This window comes from Callithrix jacchus, chromosome 16 (genome assembly GCF_049354715.1).
Source record: "Callithrix jacchus isolate 240 chromosome 16, calJac240_pri, whole genome shotgun sequence".
NCBI classification, from domain to species: domain Eukaryota; kingdom Metazoa; phylum Chordata; class Mammalia; order Primates; family Cebidae; genus Callithrix; species Callithrix jacchus.
Genome location: NC_133517.1, coordinates 16,703,860 through 16,727,639, shown reverse-complemented (window position 1 = coordinate 16,727,639; position 23,780 = coordinate 16,703,860). Strand labels below are relative to the sequence as shown.

At 37.3% G+C, this 23,780-nt stretch overlaps 1 protein-coding gene across 1 annotated transcript in view; it reads right to left on the bottom strand.

The window, feature by feature from the left end:
* Positions 1-493: 493 nt before the first annotated feature.
* The window catches only part of RAB2A (RAB2A, member RAS oncogene family), a 90,471-nt gene continuing 67,184 nt past the window's right edge, over positions 494-23,780 (bottom strand). Inside the window, exons 7-8 of the mRNA XM_002758937.7 lie at positions 3,826-3,894; positions 494-1,822 (exon numbers count right to left, since the gene is read on the bottom strand). Coding sequence (XP_002758983.1) covers positions 1,727-1,822; positions 3,826-3,894 — 165 coding nt within the window. The 3' untranslated portion in view covers positions 494-1,726. The remainder of the gene's footprint in view (positions 1,823-3,825; positions 3,895-23,780) is intronic.

The window sequence follows — 23,780 nt, the reverse complement described above, 5'->3', positions numbered from 1 at the left end:
CAGTGAATTTGATACGACCACTTGAAAGAAAAAAAGGCTATATTACAAATACTCATGAAAATAGATTTTCTCTCACCTTCCTCTCTGCCCTCAAGAAGAGAGCTGAAACAAAACTATAATAGCATTTGGTAATTTCCCACAAGAGTACTGTCAAACTTTTGACAGAGTATTGCTGAATCTTCAGGGAAGACCTGTAGAAAGTTGAAGGCAGTGAGCAAAGTCAAAGTAGTTTCAGAGTTAGAACTTCTTTATGCTTTCTTTCAGGTGTAAGTGCTTTTGTGGTAGTTGAGGAATAGAAAACACTTGCTTACACTGTTTACACCATCAATAAAAAGAATTTCAATATAGTGAGATTTGTTGCATTTTAGCAAAATTTTAAAAAAGTGTGTTAAACATTCTGATCCTTTTAAAACACATGCTTTAACACATGTTGAAGCTGTAAGTGGATTAAAAATATATTTAAAAAGAGGTGGTCATAATAAAAAAGGAACACTTTTATACATAGGATTTTATTTTGCACTGCTATAACAATTTCATTATAGACCAAGGGAGAAAAAGAAAAAAAGGATAAAACCACCACACTGAGTAAATTACTAAAGCTTTTCTACTTTGCAACAGGATTTTCCATCTGATAGATTTATTGTCATATCCCCTTCAAAACAGACAAGATGCTTACCATATTTTCAAGATTATAGAGGTTGCCACTGAAAGAAAAATTTTACACAGTCACTGTACATCAAGGTTGAAAAACTGTCCTGCATGAAAAATATACTCAGAAATCATGTGAACAAAAGAAAAAAGAAAACATTATTGTGTTTAAGGAAAGATTAAAGTCCTCATAATGTGCCATCTAAATGTGGATACTCATTCTTCTTGGAGTCGCTAAGATGTAGGAATTTCTTGCTTCTGCCCTTTTCACTCATTATATTGTGTGTTTTTTCCCCCCAACAGTATTCATTAAGGCAAACAAATCCTTTTCTGAAGAGGTCTTAAGGAAATTGTGGACAAAGCAAACTTTTGGCATTAAAACAGGTTAACATATACAAAGCCTTTAGTAATATACATTAAGCATATTTTTCTTGGACTAGTGACAAGAAAAGATGAACATGCTTGTTAACAATGTCAAAAAGTTTAAAATTCAGTGTCCAAGCAATTCCTAACAATGCTTCTGTTGCTTTAAGCTCTAAACAGTATAGAATTTATGCAAATGCATTAAAGAATTCAAGCTTGGCAAATTACACCCAAGCAGGTTATTAAACTATATACACAGAAAGTAAATGATAAATACAGAAATAAAAGAGTCCGTCTGTTTCCTTATAGCCTTGAAAATTGACAAAGTTTTTGAGGACAGTTCTATATTATTAAACATTAGGTAACCACAGGTGTTGGGAAACCTAACTACACAAACCAATTTAAAATACTCCAGATGACTTTGTAGTGTTTAATACAATTCAGTTCGTAGTTAAGGGCACAAGACAACATTTAACAAAAATAATCACATCAATTGACCTAGAAATCAAATGCAAATAGATATGAATACAATCTCCAAAATCTGTCTTTTAAGTGAACATTAACCATTTATTCAAAGTTATACAAGAATTTGAAGGATTAAAGTCTTCTGTGACATAAAGCCATTTCAAATAGTTTTATGTCTCAGCTGAGCAGGAGAGAGGGTGAAAGAGTAAGTGAGTAGGCCCCATTGGGCAGCTAGACAGTAAAAACAGACTCAACAGCAGCCGCCCCCGGCCTGCTGTCCTCCCTGATTGCCTGCATGTGTTGCATTAGTAGCAGCATGCTGAGGGCCAATTTTAATGCCATTTGCCTGAAATAAAAGAGAACAGAACAATAAATATGACCAGACACAACCAGACAATATAGTTTAACTAGGTTCTTAAAAAAACTCATTTAATTCTTAATGATACAATTGTATCAAACATTGAGAAAAATACAGTAAGTAGGTTTTGGCAACAATGAAAACAATATCTCTTAAGTAATGTTCCTTCCTTTTAAAAACACTGTGGAAATGTTTCTGAAAATAATTCTTCATCATACCAGGTACTGGGTAAACAGAAATTGGATAATGCTGCTTTTCAGGAAATTCTCATAATGCAGTAATCGTTTAAAATAATTATTGCAAGAAATCTTTAAAGGATAAAAATATCCAAAGCCCATGCTGCTTTAATACAACGTAAAACCTTTTCTCTAGACAGTGTTTCTGTTCCATGTTGAATCAGCTGTACAGGCTAAGGGCATATGAGTGTTCTGTGTCATCAATAATTTCTATGATCCCCAAAGACATGGCAGCTTGCCAAGAACCCACACACAGAGTAGTTCTTTCATTCATCAAACTCACACTTATGTCTTAACCCTCACTCCCTCAAGTGGATTTTACCTAAAAATACAACACTTTGAGAAAAGTAATACAGTAGCTTCAGAAATTAAGCTCTTAAGGAAACTTTACGTCACAGTAAATCTCAGATTTATAGTGCTTGGCAGTTGTTCTGCAATAGTAGTAGCCTTGGGGTTTCTGGCACTAGCTCAGTATTGACAGCAGCTGATGTGGTTTCTTTTCGCTCTTTTGACTCCTCTTTAATAAAAAGCATGCCCTATGGCTCATTGGTTTTGCCCCCTCTGGGCTGGTAGCAACTTCTTGAGGAATCAAGGAGTCAGACTTGGCATTATGCCAAATAAATAGCACGGCCTGTTGGCTCCTGACAGCACGTTACAATCAAAGCTGCATAAGGCACAGTAAAGCAGTCAGCTACTATATGAAACCAGACAGGAACAATGAATGTGCCCTTTTAGATAGAGGCCCAATTACTGTTCAATTTATATGGCATTATTCTCTGAATGGTGTCACCTTTAAACTAACTGGAGAAGTACTGCCATATAAGCATAGAAGATAGGATTTAGAAACTACATTACTCCAAATTAAACAATGAGAAAATCATGTACTTTTTGGAAACCTTAGGCAAACTGCTGTTTGTTTTAGCAGAGACTACTGAAGTAACAGAGAGCCTCATTTACGCACAGGATGAGAGACATATATAGTGGTTTCCTAACACAACACTTTTCTAACTGCAACTAGGGAGGAACCAGGGCTTTTCTTTCAGAAGCCCGATGTCACTACAGAATGACAAAAGTATTTATGTAAAAGTAAGCATGCTATATCCACATAAACATTTTGAAATAAATACAGATAAATGCAGAGTGGGGATGTGGGTCAAATGATGCTCTTTGGTGAACACTCTGAATTAGATGCTTCAAAGCCTTACATTTTATTCTAATCATGTTGACCAAAACAGGATCAAAATAACGTTGCAAACAACCCAATGCCAAATGCCAATTATATTTATATTAATTTAGTCTCCTGAAAACATGCTATGCTATATATTGGGAGTAATTTCCAAATTTAGTATTTTCCTCTTTCCTACTAGACAACAGAGAAAGCATCTTGCCTTATTACACAGTACATTCATTCATATACTAGAAAATTATTCCCAAAGCAGATGACACCATATGGACATGTGGATAAAAGTGGATTTCTTTTTCTCTTTGGGGGATTTATATTATTTTGCATTGTTTGCAATAAATGGCTAGGGCCACTTACTTTAATCCATTTTCATAAAGTGATGCTCTACTAGAACATAAATGTTTAACTACTATACCACATATACCAATTTTTCAGTTGGATGACTGTAAACTAATGGTGTTAACTGATTATCATGATTGATTTGAGGAATTAAAAAAATTATAAAGCAATAAATCCAAATAGTAATTAAAAGTGAATTCTAAATTCATATTAACAATATTTATATGTATTACCTCATTATTAATGTCAAAGACTCCTTCTTGAATTTTTTCATAAATTTCTTTTGCTGTATTAATAAATGCCTGAAATATAGAGAAACTGGTTCATATTATATAAAACCAAAACAGTAAAATAACATTACATATAGAATATCATAATGTTCAACATATTAAAGTCAATCGATAAATTATATTAATAAAGAACAAATAAAGATATTAATATATTAATAATTGATGTAATACATGATATTAATAAAGAACAAGCCCACATGATCGTCGACACAGAAAAAACATTTGAAAAAATCCAACATTTCATGATAAAAAAATTCGATGAACTAGAAATAGAGGGGAACTCCTCAACTGATCTAAAGAATGGCATCTAAGAAAAACTACACCTAACATCATAGTCAAAGATGAAGGCTGAAAGCCTTCCCCCTAAGATGAAGAACAAAGCAAGGATGTATGCACATGCTCACTAGCATTAAAAACAGCATTATTCACAAGAGCCAACAAGTGCCAACAACAGAAATATTCATTAATCAATGAAAAACAAAATTTGGGATATTCAATTAGTAGAATATTATTTGGCCATAAAAAGGAATGAAGTATTGATTCATGCTACAATGTGGATGAACCTTGAAAACACTGTGCTAAATCAAAGGCAGGCAGGCACAAAAGTCCACAATAGTACAACTCCATTTATATGAAACGGCCAGAATAGGCAAATCCATGGAGACAGAAAGTAGATTGCTGGTTGCTAGAAGCTACATGGAAAGGAAAATGAGGAGAGAATGCTAACGAATATGAGGTTTCTTTTTGGGATAACTAAAATGTTCTAGAATTAGATAGTAGTGATGGTTGTACAACTTTGTGAATAGACTAAAAAACCACTGAATTGATTGACTGATTTTTGAGACAGGGTCTCACTCTGTGCAGTGGTGTGATCTCGGCTCACTGCAACCTCCAACTCCTGGTTCAAGTGATCATCTCACTTCAGCCTCCGAGTAGCTGGGACTACAGGTGTGTGCCACCTTGCCCAGCTAATGAACTGTATACTTTAAAAGGATCAATTTTATGGTATGTGAATTATATCTCAAAACATCATGACCATGAGAGAAAAAAAGAATACTGGAACATGAGAATAGCACGTATGAGAAAAACACACTTCTATTAAGTAAACTGCATAATCCTCCATGTAAAAACTAGCTTACTTTTGGAGGATACAGTTCCACACAGGGCCTTTTTTTTTTTTTGTCATGATAGTGTATTATTGTGGGTTTTTTTTTTTTTTTTGAGAAGGAATCTCACTCTGTCACCAGGCTGGAGTGCAGTGGTGCGATCTTGGCTCACTGCAACCTCTGCCTCCTGCATTCAAGCAATCCTCCTGTCTCGGTCTCTTGAGTAGCTACGATTACAGGCATGTGCCATCACGCCCAGCTAGTTTTCTGCATTTTTAGTAGACATGAGGTTTCACCATGTTGGCCAGGATGGTTTTGATCTCTGGGACCTCGTGATCAGCTAGCCTCAGCCTCCCAAAGTGCTGGGATTACAGGCGTGATCCCGGCCAATAATGTATTATTTAGTTAAGAGAGAGAGAAAAAAGGATGTTTATGATAAAGAGATATAAGGCAGCTCAACTTCTTTGCCATGTTACAGTTTCACCCTTTTCCCACATAGTATACCATTAAATTGTCAAAATAAAAAACTAGTGTTAGAATACTGCAGACCAAAATAAGCCTATAAACACCAAAATTTAAACACAAGCATTCTCTATGTAAAATATTTAGAGATTTTATATAAACATTACCAATGCTGTAGAAGGCATACAAACTCTAAATAGGTTCTAAATTATCAGATTTGACAGATCACAGATAACAGTACCAATCAATATAATTAATAAAGTCCTCCTCAATTAGCACTCTATAAAAATTCATAAAAGAAAGCTATACTCCATTACCACTGTTACAGACCTAATTCAAAGTTTAAAAAGTAAACAGGATTCATGGAGAGGAACAAATGATACCTTTCATCTTTCTACACTGGAAACATTTGACTGCTGAACTTGCCATCAGAGCTTTTGTTTCCTAATTAACAGGACTGATACATTTTCACCTTTAAAGGCCTTACAGCTCCCCTGAGTAATCAATCTACTGCAGCTCAATTACTGCACCAAGCACACACCAGTCAGTGAAGGAGATTTGAATGTCTGCGGCAGGAGCACAGAGATATGAATATGCATAAACTCTAAGTGGCTGATCGAATCATCACAGAGGGTCATGAGAATTTGCAGCAAAATAATGAGAAGAATTAATCACTGCAGATTCACAAGGCACTTAGGAAGCTGAGTGTGCTTTCCATGTATATGCTGGAGCTAAAGTGAAGAGGGAACTGGCTTTCAGCCAAGTATGAATTGATTCACATTCTTCAAAATTGAGGTTATCCCTATAAATAAGGAAAAACCTAACTTTATTTCCAATAACATGTCAATTACCATGATGGCTTTGGAAACCAACCTAACTAAAGACTGAAGTCAACAGATACATAAATTCATAGGGCTGGAAGTGCTTCCAGGAGCATCCACATGTCCACATTTCACTAGAATGTTAGATTGAACTACAAGGCCCCATAAGTGAATTATAACGTCATATAAAACAAGTGCTTTTATACTACAAAAGTTATTATTAAATGTGCCAAAAAAATTGCCTTTTAGCCCGTCTGGTAATAAATCACTTTAAAAATGGGCTTCAGAAAGAGACGCTACATACAATTTCATAAGTCACTACTGATTTTATTACTTAAATAGTACTGAATACTTTTACTAAGGACTTTTAAGCATAGCTGTAGCAGATGAACTGAGGATGTACAGTATTTTTTATCCAAAAGGCATGCAATTAACTTCATTACAACTAAAATATAACTAATATTCTTTGGGTATTGCTACATTACTTGGTCGTTCAATCTCTGATTATACATTATAGACAATAAAATAAAAAATTTTTACCCTCTGAGCATATTGTAGAGAATACTATATAAACGGGTTGTTTTACATACTTCATGACAAATATTAATATTTAATATCTATTACAAAGTGATTAATGACCAATTTTAATGAGTCCTTTGCATTTGAAACCCAGCATGATAAATGTAGACATTAATATACCTGTTTTAAAAGTATGTGGCTATTTGCAGTAAGACTAGGCACATGCGCACGCGCGCACACACACACACACACAATATGTGGCTATGAACTTTGAAGCTGCTGAGTTCCTAAACATAATGAACATTAACCAAATACTAAGGCTTATGAGAGGTCAAATAAAATTTCTAAGAGCCTTGGGTGTTACAGATAAAATCTCCCCCATTTAAGTTGCAAAACATTTCCAAAAAGATAACGAATATGTATGTATATAATACACCGGGGCTGGGATTTAAAAAAATTGATCATTTTACTGTTCATTAAATATCAATCCCATATATAAACTTTTTAAGGTATCGATGTTTCTAATCCATCTTTAGGCCATTGAATTCTATATATATATATATATATATATATATATATATATATATATATATGTATAATGTACAAAAATACATTTTAAGTATTGCTTGGTAAGTATCTCAAGGCAGTACTAATGTTCTTCACAGAATTCATTTAATTTAAACAGTGAAGCTATTCCCTTAAAAATGCCTTATCTACAGATATTAAACATACTATAATTTTGAATCTCTAGCAGCACAGTACCTAAAATAGCATAGATACTTAAACTACCTTTGTTAAACTCAATTACCCTTAGCAAGGAAATACCTACAGGATACAGTGGGCTTACAGGAAATGCTGGTTTCTTTTTGCTTACATACACCATCTCTTTGGGGGCAATTCTTTTAAGACTTCATTTAGGGGCAAGCAGTAGTCAAAACTAACAGGTTTCAGAACAGGAAAAAAACATTTGCTGACAAATTGATGTCAAATGATTTCATTTGTTTCAATGATTTCATTGTTTGCACCATGAAACAATGTCTAGGCAGATCTACCATTATGCAGTGTAAACAGATTTCTGTGCAGCCAACTGAATTTGGTGGTTCTCCTGCTTCCCCATGTGACACATGTTCTGTTCCAGTATCAGAAGCCTGCCTCTCTCATTTTACCACTAGCCCTTCCTTTTCCCCATGCTTTAACTGCCACGTTCGGTCCTTTACCTTCCTTTTCTTCATTAGCCATTCATTCTCTTGTTTTTTACCTCAAATACTAATCTTTCAATGTTTGGCAGCAATTAATCTGAATGATTGTGATAATAGCTAAACTTAAGGCAAAATTTCAGGGACTTCCACAGCACACTTGAAACAAACATAATCACAAAAGACTATAATTCAAATAAACACTCAATGAATACAAATGCTAATATGTATCTTACATATCACTGACATTTACCCAAGGGCACCTATTAAACTGTTGTCACTGGCCAGACTCACACCTGTAATCCCAGCACTCTGGAAGGCCTAGGTAGGAAGACTGCTTGAGGCCAGGAGTTCAAGACCAGCCTGGGAAATGTAGTAACACCCCGTCTTTATTATGAAAAAAACTGCTGCAACATATTCAGAACTTCTGCAGGTATCATGGAACATACAAAGAGGAAGAGGACTATTGTTGCTGAACAACAGGAACCATTTAGGTAGGAATAAAACCATTTAGTTGGCAGAAACTAAGCCAAAGGGGTCAAATCTCCATAAAGATGAAAGAAGAAAACTTTCTGCACTAAGTGATAGGTGAATGCAGTGCAGGATTGAGTCAGGTCTCACTACATCATGGATATCATGCTAACAGGGCCTTTAAAACCAACTGGGGAAAATAGAAGCAGAGGGGAACACGGGATACTATTTTATTTTTATTACACTTGGACAGTTTTTAAGGCAAAATATTGAAAATAAATGGTCTTCAATAGAATATTTAAATTACCTCCTTATGTAACATGCTGCCACCTGGTGGCAAGATAAAAATTAGGTAAGACTAGCATTTTGGACTGGTTTAAACATCTTGAGCAGATGCTACAGAGCAGGGTTATCTTATAAAAAGGGACTTTAAGTTTTCTCTTAGAATTGAGAAATATGAGGTAACTAAAATGTTGTTTAATTTTCTTCTCAATTAAAAGTCAATGCTATGAACATTACAAGTACCCCTTTGCCTAAGTTGTTAATAATCAATATATACTAAGTACTTATGAGGCAGTCACTACACTGATTTCTAAAGGTTTTCATCATTTCTTGAAAGAAATTCTAAGTATGAAAACAAGAAAATTAATGTTAACTTTCTTTTGCTTTCAAGAAAGTCTGTATTTGTGAGATGAAGTTAGACCTCAAAAAATCAGCAGAACTACTGAGGCTCTAGAACCAGGCACTCCAGGTTGAAACCCCAGTGCCACCTCTTATCAGCTGTGTTGCTCTGGAAACAGTGCTTACCCTCTCTGTAAAACGAGAATGATAATGTGGGAAGTATGTGCCTTTTTATGTTCGATTTAAATTGCAACCTAAACAAAACAAATTAAAATTCCTTTGACTTGTATTAAAGGTAAGTGATCCTAATAAAGGAAAGATAAATGTAGCCGACTTCATAGGATTGCTGGGACGATTACTGGAAAGCATCAAAAACCATGCTTGACATGTATTAAGCACTCAATATGTGTGTCTGCTGTTGGCATGAACGTTTGGTTGCAAAGACACTTGGGGAACAACAGAAGGGAGTACCGTACTCCATGAGTATGTGCCCTGCAGACACCACAGAGTTAAGGAGAGAAATGGTGATCAATGCTCTATAGTCAATTCAAGTATCTTGATTAAATAGAACTAAACCTTAAAAAAAGTGAATTGATAATATATAATGTATGCAGTTAGCCCCCCAAAATAAAATATATTTGATGAAACTTAGATATTGGGCAAAAACAGGAGAATCCTGTGAAAGGGGCAGCAGGCTAGAATTTGATAAGAAACTCCTTCAAATTCTGTGACTTCTTCAAATTCTGTGATTCTATTTCATTTAGGATCAGTGAAGAAAAACTCATACATCATCCAATAAAGTGGCTTTTAAATAGTATTTCAAGGCAATTCTGCAGGGGCCACCTTTTGGAATGAGATAAGGGGTAGGGACAGCCCCATGGACGGAGAACCTCTCTCTGCCTCTTCCCTGACTCATTCTGCAGCATCACCAGTTTCAAAGTAGTGTTGTTGTGCTGTTACTTTTCTCATGCAGTGTCTCTGTGTTTCACTAGAAGAAAAAGATCCTTTGCTAAATCTACAATCTACAATTTCCTCATTTTGTAGATATGACTGAGCTGCAAAAGGAGAAATGACTTGCCCAAGGCCACACACAATTATAGCAGAAGCAGGATCAGAATCTGATACTCTTTTCACTACATATATCTTTCCTTTATTAGGATCAGTTATCTTTAATACAAATCAAAGGAATTTTCATTTGTTTTATGTTGCAGTTAACATACATAAAAAGCACATACTTCCTACTACATCCTTTAAAACCCTTTTAGTTAGAAATCATATTGAATTTCTAGGAATATTTTTGGAAGTGTATAAAATCTGTATTATTTACATCTTTTGTCTCTTTCCTACCTTTACAAAAATTAGTATCAGCAATATCAATGCTAATTAAAGGAAAGTAGGGAGCCTAAAAAAATCTTAAGTTTAGCAACAGAATAAAGGGGGGAAGAAACTAGAAATATTCAATTAAGAAAGTTTGGGGAATATGGCATTTAAGAATTTCCTGTTCCTAGAAAACCAAAAACCACATTTTCTCACTCATAAATAGGAATTGTACGAGAACACATGGACACAGGGAGGGGAACATTACATACTGGGGCCTGTTGGGGGATGAGGGAAAGGGGAGGGAGAGCATTAGGACAAATACCTAATGCATGTGGGGCTTAAAACCTAGGTGAAGGGTTGACAGGTGCAGCAAACCACCATGGCACATGTATACCTGTGTAACAAACCTGTATGTTTAGCATATGTATCCCAGAACTTAAAAAAATAATTATTATTTTAGAGTTTGCTGCAGCATAACACAGCAAAAGCTCAGCAATACAGATTGTTAATAATTGGTTTTCTATGTAACTTAATAGTTTTAAAAATCAAATTATTGCAGCATTTTACTCTTCAGTACTGAGTATACTGAACCAATGAATAACATTCTGTAATTCAAGTGATAGATTTAAACTTAGCTCATAAAGAAAAATTTCACTCCAAGTTACTCTCAGAATGCTTATTTATATTCAAAAGTAAATTATTAAAGTATTTTCAATTAAAAAAAATTCCTATTCCTACTTTCTGTCAGAGATAATATAAAAATGTTTAATTCTTTAGCAATTTAGTTCTTCCATTTAATAAGCATTTACTGAGTGCTTGAATTTGTACCAGGCACTAAGGACACTCAGGTAAATACGAATACTTTAAAACTCAAGGATGTAGTATATAGGAAAGATATGAATCCAAAATGGGAACATAGAAGGAGAAGCTTCAGTTGCTTAGATGAGTAAGGTGGCATGACCACTTCCAAGTGTAGGCCTGAAAGACAGGTAAGCTCCACTCATATGTTAGGAAAATTGAGGGGAAGAAGGGCATTCTGGCCAGAGGAGCAGATCTTAAGCTCAATTCTGTTGGAAGCTGGGGATAGACAGGAATGTGAGATGAAGTTAGAGATGTGGCCTTATAGGCAGAGGAACACTGAACAGGTAGGAAGCAGGCGAGAGACAGTATCAGGAGAGTTTGGAGAATGAATCACAAGAGGGCGATGCTGGCCACAGGGAGACCAGTGAGGAGTCCAGAGCAATAATCCAAGAAAGAAATGAGGGCCTGACCAATTCAGATGGTGGAACAAGAATGAATGGCAAAGCTCAAACCTGGTATCCACTGTGAAGAAATTAACAGGACTTGGTAAGTGACAGAGTAAAATGGTGATATGTTTATGGATGACTCCACTTTGGGTTTAAGATGAGATGAAAGGGTATATTATGAATTGAAATAAATTATAAAGGAAAAAAATCAGTTTTCAAAAAAGGAATGAAAAATTTCTTTTAGACACGTGGAATTCTAGTATGTTGTATACTTGGGAAGTCTTGGTAGTTGGCAATCTATACAATTGTGCACCTATATGGGAATATAAGTTACAGATAAATGTTAAGTGTGTAAGTGCATGACATGCATTTATTAGCATAATTTTCTTAGGTAATGGTTAGCCACCCTGGTTTAGAAGTACAAAAATGAATGCAACTTTCAAAGTCAGAGTTTGGATTATGAAGTTCCCTAGGGTGATGGCCAAAGTCAAGGTGAAGAAGCTGATGCTAGTCAGCCCAGTCTTCCAAAATGTGGAGGAGAGTAGTAAATATTTATCGAACTAAGCTATCCTCGAACATTGCTAAGGAAGGCCAGGTCAGATTTCCACTGAAGTCCTGTGATATGCATTTATGGCCTTAACACTCATAATAGGCTTAAGGGGACAACAAAGCTTTCAGTTTACAACCTCATTATAGCTGTGTAAAAATTCTCCTTCCACCACTTACAACAAAGCCCAAAACAAGATGGTCCCTCAACGCAAATGAGGTCTACAGACTAAGTACCAAGACAGAATGCAAGTATTAGCAAGGGGCCTTGAAACTGGTAGTCTTCCTAGTTACTAATGTCTTAGTAAGTCAAGTCATGTGTTCTCTCTGGACATAGAAATTCACCTATCCTGTCAGTTTAGGTGGCTCGGTAAGCTACTGCAATTTGTCTTAGGGTTAGCTGGCTGTATTTTCAGCTATCGTCTTGGTTGTACCTAGTATTTCAGCAACAGAAGTACTTCAGCAGCAAAAGCATAAGACTTTTGGGAAGGGGGCTTTGCCTAGCCTGCCATTATGTCATGACCGTCTCTCCACCTAAAAAGACCTTCTCAAATCACAAAGATTCCAGGCGGCTACTGAAGGAAGAAGCACCTGTTGAGAGGCCAATATGCTCATCCGGATTTTTTTTTTTTAAGACACAGGGTCTCCCTCTGTTGCCCCAGCTGGAGTGCAGTGGCATGATCTCAGCTCACTGAAGCCTTGCCTTCCTGGGCACAAGTGATCCTCCTACTTCATAACTGGGAGTACAGCAGGTATGTCCCACCATGACTGGTTAATTTTTGTATTTTTTATAGAGATGGAGTTTTGCCATGCTGTCCAGGCTGGTCACAAACTCCTGACCTCAAGTGATCTGCCCACTTCAGCCTCCCAAAGTGCTGGGACTACAGGTGTGAGCTACCATGTCCAGCCTTATCTGGATTTTCTAAAATCTCGTGTTTTAAAATGCTTGGGCAAAGATAAGGTTTAGGACAGAATTCCACCTACATATAACAAGTGGGACCAAAGCATAATGAGAATGAAAGATGAAGGAAGAAGAGCATGGTTGGACAAATACATACTTACTCATCCAAACTTCTGTTATCTACTGTGGGGGCTGCAGAAATGAAAAGTGTCTTCAAAGAACTCTATCCTTATGGTGGGGCTGACATGACAAGTGCAATGATATGATGCTAAGGTGAATTCACACCCAGGATGACACAGGATTGAGTAGATGAAAAAGTCTGTCAATACAGACACTGTGTGTGGTGGCTGGTGGTGGAGGGAAGACATGCTGGTGTCACGAAATGTACTCGAGAGAAGGGACTGGACTTGACTGTATTCTTTTCTGCACTTGAAATGCCCTTTCTTCCGACTTGATCCTTCAAGGAAATGGTCATTTCAAGTGCAGAGAATACTTTTTTGTGAAGAAAGGGAGACAGCACTGCAAAGCTGATCAACTCTTAGTTTACCATGGAGCACATGGTGTGGGGGGTTGGGAATCAAAGCATCCTGTATGCTAAGCTAAGGAATTTGATGCTGAAGCTGTATGGTTTTCGTAAAATTGGAGGGAGACGTTCAATCTTCATTTTTAGAATGATCCCAGAGGTCACAATGCAAAGGACTGAAAAATGAAGACAGGAAGTCCAATTTGGAGAGATATTTAATAGAAATAACAGGTGAAAGTGATATGTATTAACTGAGTAAATCCATGTGAAGTGTTAAGAGAAATAACACTATGGAATATAGAAGATTTGTAGACTAGAATAGAGAAGGGCTATCAGTTCAGTTTGGATGTGTTAAATTGGAAGAGTGTGAAGAACACTTGTGGAGAACTGTCTAGGCGGCAGCTGTCAGGGTGGAGCTGAACCTACAGTCTAAAAGGATACCTGAAGTAACAGACTTAGGTGATATCTCAAAGTAGGAAAAAACTGGTTAAAAAAAAAAAAAAAATCTGAGGAAGGCCAGTGAGGGTGGGGGTAGAGGGAGAAGGAGGAAGGAGGTAGGGGGGAGAGAGGAAGTGGGGGGAGGGGGTGAAGAGAGAGGAGAAAGAGAAAATGGTGTCATGGCGCCAAGAAAGAAGTTTATTGAAGAGTAGTCAAAAGTATCAAGTATTTCCAAAAGACGGTTTAAGCCAAGAACAGAAAAGCAGGAGAAAAAAAAAAGTATAATTCTTGGTTTTTGAGTGCCCATACAGTCATGATTGCTGTTAACATTTTGGTGTATTTTCTTCCAGTCTTTGCATATTATGCATGATACGTTTATTATTATTCTTTTACTTATTCTCTATTTTCCAAGCTTTCTTTCATGTAATTACTTTTTTATAATGAACTTTTTCTAAAAGTAAAAATAAAAACAAAACAGAACAAAACAAAACGCAGAAAAGTATTTGTTAGGGGTGACTTTTAGGAAGACCAGAATGACCTTGGCCATGGTGGCAGAAGTCAGACTATGAAGAGAGGTGTGAAAAAGAACAAGGAAATAGAGACAGCTCTTAATAGAAACCAGAAGGAAAAAGATCCAGGAGAAATGGAGTGAAAGGATTTTATTTTATAAGATGGTTAAAACTTAATTACATGATGGAGGCCAAGAATCAATAGAGAAAGAAAGGGTGAAGATAATGAGATGGTTTGAAGCAATAATGTCTCTGAGGAGACGGCACTCTGCCTGATTCTCCTGTGACAGAACAAACCAGATTCCTCCACAGGCTCCCTAGCTCCTCAAAGTGTGACCCCTGGATCAGTAGTATCTACATTAGTTGAGGGCTGCTTACAAATGCAAGCTCCCAGGCCATACCACAGAGGTACTGAATCAGAATCTGCATTTTAACAGGATTCTTAGGTGATTTGTATATACACTAATATTTGTGAATCTCTGGTCAAAAAGACAACTGACTTAGGCTGAGCATGGTGGCTCATGCTATAATTCCAGCACTTAGGGAGGCCAAGGCGGGAGAACTGCTTAAGCCCAACAGTTTGAGACAAGCTGGGTGATTTAGAGAGACCCTGTCTCTACAAAAAAAACTTAAAAAAAAAAAAAAAAGACAACTGACTTGAAAAGGAAAATCGTATGAGGCATTCTTAGTTTAGCTTAAGAAAAAAGTAGTCTCCATGCCCCCACCACAACATACATGCGACCATGAAATAAGAGAGTGAGCAGAATAACACAGACATCAGTCCATGGTATGTTAAGAGAGCTTATGCAGCCCTTGCCAATTCCAATTTTAGGCATTTCAGAGACTTTACAGGAGCCCCTTCAATCACAGGCCCGGAAGCCTAGGAGGGAAGAATGGTTTTATAGGTCAGGCCAGGGTCCCACAACCCTGCATAGCCTCAAGGACACTGCTTGTGTATCCCAGCCACTCCAGCTTCTGCTGGGGCTCAAAAGTACCCAGGTATAGCTTGGTCAACTGTTAAAAAATGTTGCCGACTTTAATTTAATCCAGATTTTCCAAGTATGACTTGTGTATACAATAAATATCTATGTGGATATTTATTAGTGTTATGAATGTAGTATATGATAGTCTCTCTCTATAATCCTGTCTTGAGAAATTCTTCCCTCTAAGTAATATTTAATTTAGGAAGACTAGGGTATCATTTTATTTTTATGCTCTTTGGAAATAAACTTCAAAGTGTTGTCTTGGGTGCCATTTTAAATTTAGGATCCTAGTTCAAGATAGGCGGTAGAAATCAGGTAAGATCAAAACAGTTGGAATATCAGAGATATAGTTAAAGGATCTGGGAACCAGTATCATCTGGACAGATGCTAAGACATTTAAGAGTATTCACTGTAGGATTCACAGGTCAGTGGCAGCTCTAAAAATAAAAGTGGTGTCACTTGCTAACAGTTCTTCCTAGTTTTTACTCACTCCCTGCTCAGGGTATCTCTGAATGAAGCATTTTATGTATATGTATCAGGCTCTATTGCCTATAAGTCTTTACTTCCTCCTTGCTCAGGGTGTCACTGAAATAAAGCATTTTTTTTTCCCTGAAATGTAGTCTCACTCTGTCGCCCAGGCTGGAGTGCAATGGTGCAATCTTGGCTCACGGCAACCTCTGCCCTCCCTGGTTCAAGCAATTCTCCTGTCTCAGCCTCCTGAGTAGCTGGGACACAGGTGGAAGCCACCACGCCCAGCTAATTTTTGCATTTTTAGTAGAGATGGGGTTTCACCATATTGGTCAAGGCTGTCTTGAACTCCTGATCTCAGGTGATCTGCCCACCTTGGTCTCCCAAAATGCTGATATTACAAGCGTGAACCACCGCACCCAGCCTGAAATGAAGCATTTTATAGATATGTATTAGTCCCTTTTGCCTATGAGCCTGTAAAATAAAAAAAAAAAAGTTAATTCCAAGATACAATGGGGGTACAGGCATTGGTAAATACTCTCATTCCCCCCACAAAAAAAATCAGCCAAAAGAAAGGGGCTACAGGTGCTATACAAGTTCAAAACCCAGCAGGGCAGTCATCAAAACTTAAAGCTCCAAAATAATCTTTTGACTCTCTGTCTTACGTCCAGGACACAATGGTGTGAGAGGTGCATTCCCAAGGCCTTGGGCAGCTCCACCACTGTGGCTTTGCAGGGTTCAGACCCCACTGCTGCTCTCACTGGCTGGCACTGAGTGCCTGCGCCTTTTCCAAGTGATGGTTGCAAACTGTTGGTGTATCTACCATTCTGGGGTCTGGAGGACGGTGGCCATCTTCTCACAGCTCCACTAGGCAGTGCCCTAGTGGGGACTCTATGTGGAGCACCAATCCTACATTTCCCCTTTGCCTTGCCCTAGTAGAGGTTCTCTTTGAGGGCTCTGTACCTGCAGTAAGCTTCTGCCTGAACATCTATGCTCTTCCATACATTTTCTGAAATCTAGGTGGAGGTTCCCAAGCCTCAACTCTTGCATGCTGTGCACCCACAGGCTTACCACCATGTGGAAGCTGCTAAGGCTTGTGGCTAACACCCTCTGAAACAGTGGCCCAAGCTGTACCTGGGCCCCTTTGAGCAATGGCTAGAGCTAAAGTGGCTGGGATGCAGGGAACAGTGTCATGAAACTGCGTGGGGTGGTGGGACCCTGACCCTGGGCCTAGCCTACAAAACCACTCTTCCTTCCTAGGCCTCTGGACCTGTGATGGGAGACGTACCTGTTAAAGTCTCTGAAACGCCTTCCAAGCCTTCTCACCATTGTCATGGCTATTAGCATTTGGTTCCTTTTTACTTAAGCAAATTTCTGCAGCCTGTCTGAATTCCTCCCCTGAAATGGGCTTTTCTTTTCTACCACATGGCCAGGCTACAAATTTATCACTTTTATGCTCTACTTCCCCTTTAAATGTAAGTTCCAGTTTCAGGTCATTTTTCTGCTCACACTTAAGACAGGCTATTAGAAGCATCCAGGTTACATCTTGACTGCTTTGTCACTTAAGAGAATTTTTTCACCAGATACCTTAAACAATCATTCTCAAGTTCAAAGTTCCACAGGTCCCTAAGGCAGGGGCACAATGCAGCCAGGTTCTTTGCTAAAGCATAACAAAAGTGAACTTTGTTCCAGTTCCCAATAAGTTTCTCATTTCCATCTGAGACCTCCTCAGCCTGGACTTCATTGTCTACATCACTATCAGCATTTCGGTCACAAATCAAGCAGTCTCTAGGAAGTTCCAAATTTTTCCTCATCTTCTGAACCCTCCACATTCTTCCAACCTATGCCCATTACCCAGTTCCAAAGTCGTTTCCACATTTTGAGGTATCTTTATAGCAAAGCCCTACTCTTCAGTACTAATTTTCTGTATCTTTCTCCCATTGCTATAAAGAAATATCTGAGACTGGGTAATTTATAAAGAAAAGGCATTTAATTGGCTGACGGTTCCGCAGGATGTACAGGAAACATGATGCTAGTATCTGCTCAGCTTCTGGAGAGGCCTCAGGAAACTTACAATCATGGCAGAAGGCAAAGGGGGAGCAAGGGACTTCACATGGCTAGAGCAGGAGGGAGGTGCTACACACTTTTAAATAATCAGATATCACAAGAACTTACTAACATGAGAACTGCACCAAGCGGTATGGTGTTAAATCATTCAAAAGAAACTGCCCCTGTGACCTAATTAATCATCTCCCACCAGGCCCCACTATAAACATCAGGGATTAGAATTCGACATGAGAGCTGGTCAGGGACACAGATCCAAACTCTATCTATCTATCTATCTATCTATCTATCTATCTATCTATCTATCTATCTATCTATCTATCATCTATTTTCTTTTCCTTTCTTTCCTTTTCTCTTTTCTTTCTTCTTCTCCTCCTCCCTCTCCCTCTCTTTCTGTCTTTTAAAATAGAGATAGGGTCTTGCTATGTTGGCCATGCTGAACTCAAACTCTGGCATCAAGTGATCTTCCTGCCTCAGCCTCCTAAAGTACCAGGATTGCAGGCATAAGCTACAGCATTTGGATTCATTTTTAATATTAAAATCATAGCACCATCCCTCCTATTACTAAGTGAATAAAGGAGATTCATGTATTATGAATGGGTGCTTCATTTCCTTGAGTTGAACTGTGTTTTATTAAAATAATTCAGTGTTTCTCAGTCTCAATACTGCTGACATTTTGGACCAGGTAATTCTGTGTTCTGAAGAGCTATCTTTTGCATTCACTTATCTCTAACACCATGTTACCCTTTTTTCTCCTCAACAGATCCTTCTGAGATGAAATCATAAAGCTGATTAATAGTAAATAGGAACTCTATAGATTAATAGTAAACCTATTTCCAGCAACAACACAGGTAGTGCTGGAACAAAGCTGTCGTTATTTTATGCTGTAAATTATTCAATCCTTTACAGAGAACTACAACAAACTTCATAGTGTCCACTTGTATTACAGGAACTGGGTCATGGTTAAAATGTATATACAGACTACAGCACAACATCAAACGAAAACAGGTCTAGTTCTAAACATCATCAATGTGCCATTTATATTTAACCATAACAAATAATAATAGCTTCAAATTTTTAAAAAGAACCCATAGTCAGATGGCACACTCATCAGAATACTGGTATTTGTATAAGTCATTCTATCTTCTAACATAATTATCTTTAAATAGTTTATATTTTAAAAAACCTTTTAAGAGAGTTCTCTGTGCATTAAAATTTCTCTACATGAGTGCCAAAAATCAGCTGGGATGTGAATAATTTTCAACAGATTATAGAAAAGAGGATGACCTTCTCTGAATTGTTCCAACACCAACCACCACTATCACTAGACAACTGGGATGTGTCATTAGAATACCTGCCTTATTCTTAACCCATCACATGATCAGCACTCATAGAAAAAAGTCCTCCAGAGAGCAAGCCGAGGATAGATTCCTGTCTGAGCTCATGGTCAGTTTCTATCCATTCTGCTAAACTGCCTCTCTTATAGAGCTTTGCTTATTCTTCTAAGGAACAACAGGATGGCACAGTTAGGCAAATCTGAGCCCTTGAAAAGCAAAAACATAAGGCACAGCACTTAGAACGAACTTCCCCATAATGACTCGAATTGTTGTTTGTTCCAAATCCAAGGGACAAGCTGATGAAGAATTGTTGGGCCATGCATGCCTAACATTTACCTCTCTGGATGTAATTCTGCAGGATAATTCTTGCTTAAATCTCTAAGACAGTATATTGTAATTTTTCAGCTTCATAGTTTGGTCTTGGCTCTCCTGCCATAAGAACTGATGGTGAATGGCTATCAAAAGGCAGATACCAAATAAGTGTTGGTTTAGTTCTCCTCCTTCCTACTTCTCTAAGGTAGAAGATATCCTTTTGTAAGTCTTCTCTGATCCCAAATAAAAACACTAAATACTTGTTTTCCAACATTACTTGTTGAATGAAATAAAAGGGATGACATTAAGACTTGATATTAGATATTATTAAGGAATTACTGCCAAGTTATGTATGATAATGGTATTGTGTGTGTGTGTGTGTGTGTGATTTATTTATTTATTTATTTTATTTATTTATTTTTTTTTTTGAGACAGAGTTTTGCTCAATTAACAGGCTGGAGTGCAATGGCACGATCTCGGCTCACTGAAACCTCTGCCTCCGGCAAGCAATTCTCCTGCCTCAGCCTCCTGAGTAGCTGGGACTACAGGCGCCTGCCATCACGCCCAGATAATTTTTATGTTTTTAGTAGAGGTGTGGTTTTACCATGTTGGCCAGGATGGTCTTGATCTCTTGACCTCATGATCCACCTGCATCTGCCCCCTAAGTGCTGGGATTATAGGCATGAGCCACCGCGCCTGACAGGTACTATTATATTTTTAAAAATTACTTATACAGAAGGTATTTATAGGTAAAAATATTTCTGGCATTTGTTCAACAAATGGGATATAAGACTCAAAATGTCTACATGGTGTTAACTTCTAAAACTAGATGATGTGTATAAGGGTTTACTTTTTAAAGTGATAATACTGATTAATTTGAAATAGCAGCCTGTCCAGGCACAGTGGCTTGAGCCTGTAATCCCAGCACTTTGGGAGGCTGAGGTGAGAGGATATCTTGAATTCAGGAGTCTGAGACCAGCCTGGGCAACTTGGCAATACAATAAAACCAAAAAATTAGCTGGGCATAGTGGCACACACCTGTCTTCCCAGTTACTTGGGAGGCTGAAGCAGGAGGATCACTTGAGCTCAAGAGGTTAAGGCAACAGAGAGCCATGTTTGAACCACTGTACCCCAGCATGGGTGTCAGATCCCAAGACCCCATCTTAAAAAAACAAAATAAAACATATAGGCTTAACAACAACTCCATCGACTTCATTGTGAGCCTATGAAAATGCTTTGATATAAATGATAGAGAAAAATAAGCTAATGAATAAAAGTGTATTGTCCTAAAAAGCCTTTTACTTAAAAATCTGACATGCAGACATCATGAATGAATGAGGTTTGTTTTGTTTATCTTCTAACCTGGACTTTCTTATTCCATATAGCTTAACTGCCTTTTCTTAAAAAAAAAAAAAAAAAAAGATATTTGTACAATTTCATCTTTAGCTACTTCTGAGAAATGTAATTAAGAAAGTCCATGCATAATACGCTGGGCATGGTGGCTCATGCCTGTAACCCCAAGCACTTCGAGGGGCCAAGGTGGGCGGATCACTTGAGCTTAGAAGTTTGAAACCATCCTGGGCAACACAGTGAAACCCTGTTTCTACTAAAAATACAAAAAATTAGCCAGACATGGTGGCATATGCCTGTAGTTCCAGCTACTCAGGAGGCTGAGGCAGGAGAAATTGGTTGAACCTGGGAGGTGGAGGTTGCAGCAAGCTGAGATTTTGCCAACACACTCCAGCCTGGGTGAGAGCAATACTCCATCTCGAAAAAAAAGAAAGTTTATGCATAATAAAAATCTCAACATTAATTATTATTTGTTAGGTATATGCTAAACATATATGGAGAGAACTATCTGTATAAAAATTTGCTCTCTGCAGAAATGTGACATCATAAAGAGCTCTTGTGAAAAAGTCCTATGAGCAAAAATTTAACAATTTGAAAAAGAAAATCTGTATTCTTTAAGGATTCATAAAAATACCATTAAGCTTCTATAGACATTTTCCATATTTTAACATTAGTATTTTATGGTGGTTGGGAGGCCTCTTCTGATGAATTTTCATTTTTAAAATTGTCATCATGGTGTTAAAGGACTGAATTTAATTAGTTTAAGTTGTATGTACAGCTGTGTTTTGATTAAACTTTTTGTTTTAAGGCAATTATAGATTGCTCTGTATTATTATTATTATTATTATTATTATTATTGTGTGAGATGGAGTCTTACTCTGTTGCCTAGGCTGGAATGCAATGGTGAGATCTTGGCTCACAGCAATCTCCACCTTCTGGGTTCAAGTGATTCTCCTGCCTCAGCTTACTGAGTAGCTGGGATTACAGGCTCCTGCCACCATGCCCAGATAATTTTTGTATTTTTAGTAGAGATAGGGTTTCACTACGTTGGCCAGGCTGAAATTAACTTTTTCATACTGGCTGGGTTGTGGCAGTTTATGTTTTTGGATAAACTGGTCTATTTCCTCTAAGTTGTCATATTTATGTGGGTAGAGCTGTTCATGGCATTCCCTAAATACCTTTTTTATGTCTGGAGAATCTGTAGTGATAGTTTCTGTTTTGTTACTGACATTGGTAACTTGTACCTTTTCTGTCAGTTTTGCTAGAGGTCTGTTAATTTTACTGATGTTTTTAAAAAAAATCCAGCTCTGTTTCACTGGTTTTTGTTTTCAACTTAATTGATCTTTGCTCTTTAATATTTCCTCCCTTCTATTTATTTTGGGTTTTTCTTTTTTGTAATTTTGCTTTGGGTTCTTGAAGTAGGAGTAAAAATAATTAAGAGACTTCTTGTCTACTGTATTGTAAAATACTATACATGACTAATATTTTACCTAAGAAAGAATTCTTCAGTGAACATACCAATGCTGTGGAATTACTGTAGTAAATTTTTAGGTTCAAGAGTTAATCAGAAGAGCTCCAAACTATTATTCTTTTTTTTTTTCTGAGACAGAGTCTCACTCTGTCGCCCAAGCTGGAGTGCAGTGGAAAGACCTTGGCTCACTGCATCCTCTGCCTCCCGGGTTCAAGTGATTCTCCTGCCTCAGCCTCCTGAGTAGCTGGGATTACCGGTGCCTGCCACCACGCCCAGCTAATTTCTGTATTTTTAGTAGAGATGGGGTTTCACCATGTTGGTCAGGCTGGTCTTGAACTCCTGACCTCAAGTGATCCCGCCTTGGATTCCCAAAGTGCTCGGATTACAGGCATGAGCCACTGCATCCAGCCTCAAGTATCATTCCTAATATTTACTGACAGCTTACTATGTTGAAGGCACATGATGCTAGCTGTTGCCCAGGACCCGGACCTCTGTTATCCTTACAGCAATAATTCTTCAATCATTTGTTTTTTACAACTACTTTCTGTAGTTGCTTTTATAAGCTGTTCTTATCCAGAAATTGGGAACTAAGCATTACTTTGGGTAAACTACTACTTTTCTTAGCTTCATTATCTCTTTTTATAAAATAAGAGTATAGTAATACACAGAAAGGATCAATCATGCAATCATCTATTTATAGTATGTATATACATACCACCTCCAAACACATATAGCATAGAAAAATACACTGTGTTCAGAAAAGTTCCAATAGTTGAGGTTGACCAATGGGAATAATTGAGATAATACAAATTTCTTCAATAGATGAAACAGAATTCTCATGCTTTGTAAAACGTTACACATCAATAACATACTATTTTAAACAGAAGTGGTAATGTGGTAATATACTGACAGTTAAAAAAATACGATTTAAAAAAATAGCAGAAGTTGATACAAACAGCTACAAATATTTTGGTGTCTTGAAACATTTCCAAATTTCATTAGTATTCTTTATTTCCCTCCCATGCAACACAAAAAAGTCCAATATATTTATATCTTTGAGTATAGTGGATTCTCAAAGAGAGCCATTTTGCTCAACATAATTTGAAAGAGCAGAACTATACTATCCTCCTCCATTGGCCAGACTGACTGAGTTTCTATGAATGTGATTAAAATATAACTCTAAGAAACTATAGAAAATTGTTTAGAAAAAGAGAGGGAAGAAAAATATGTACA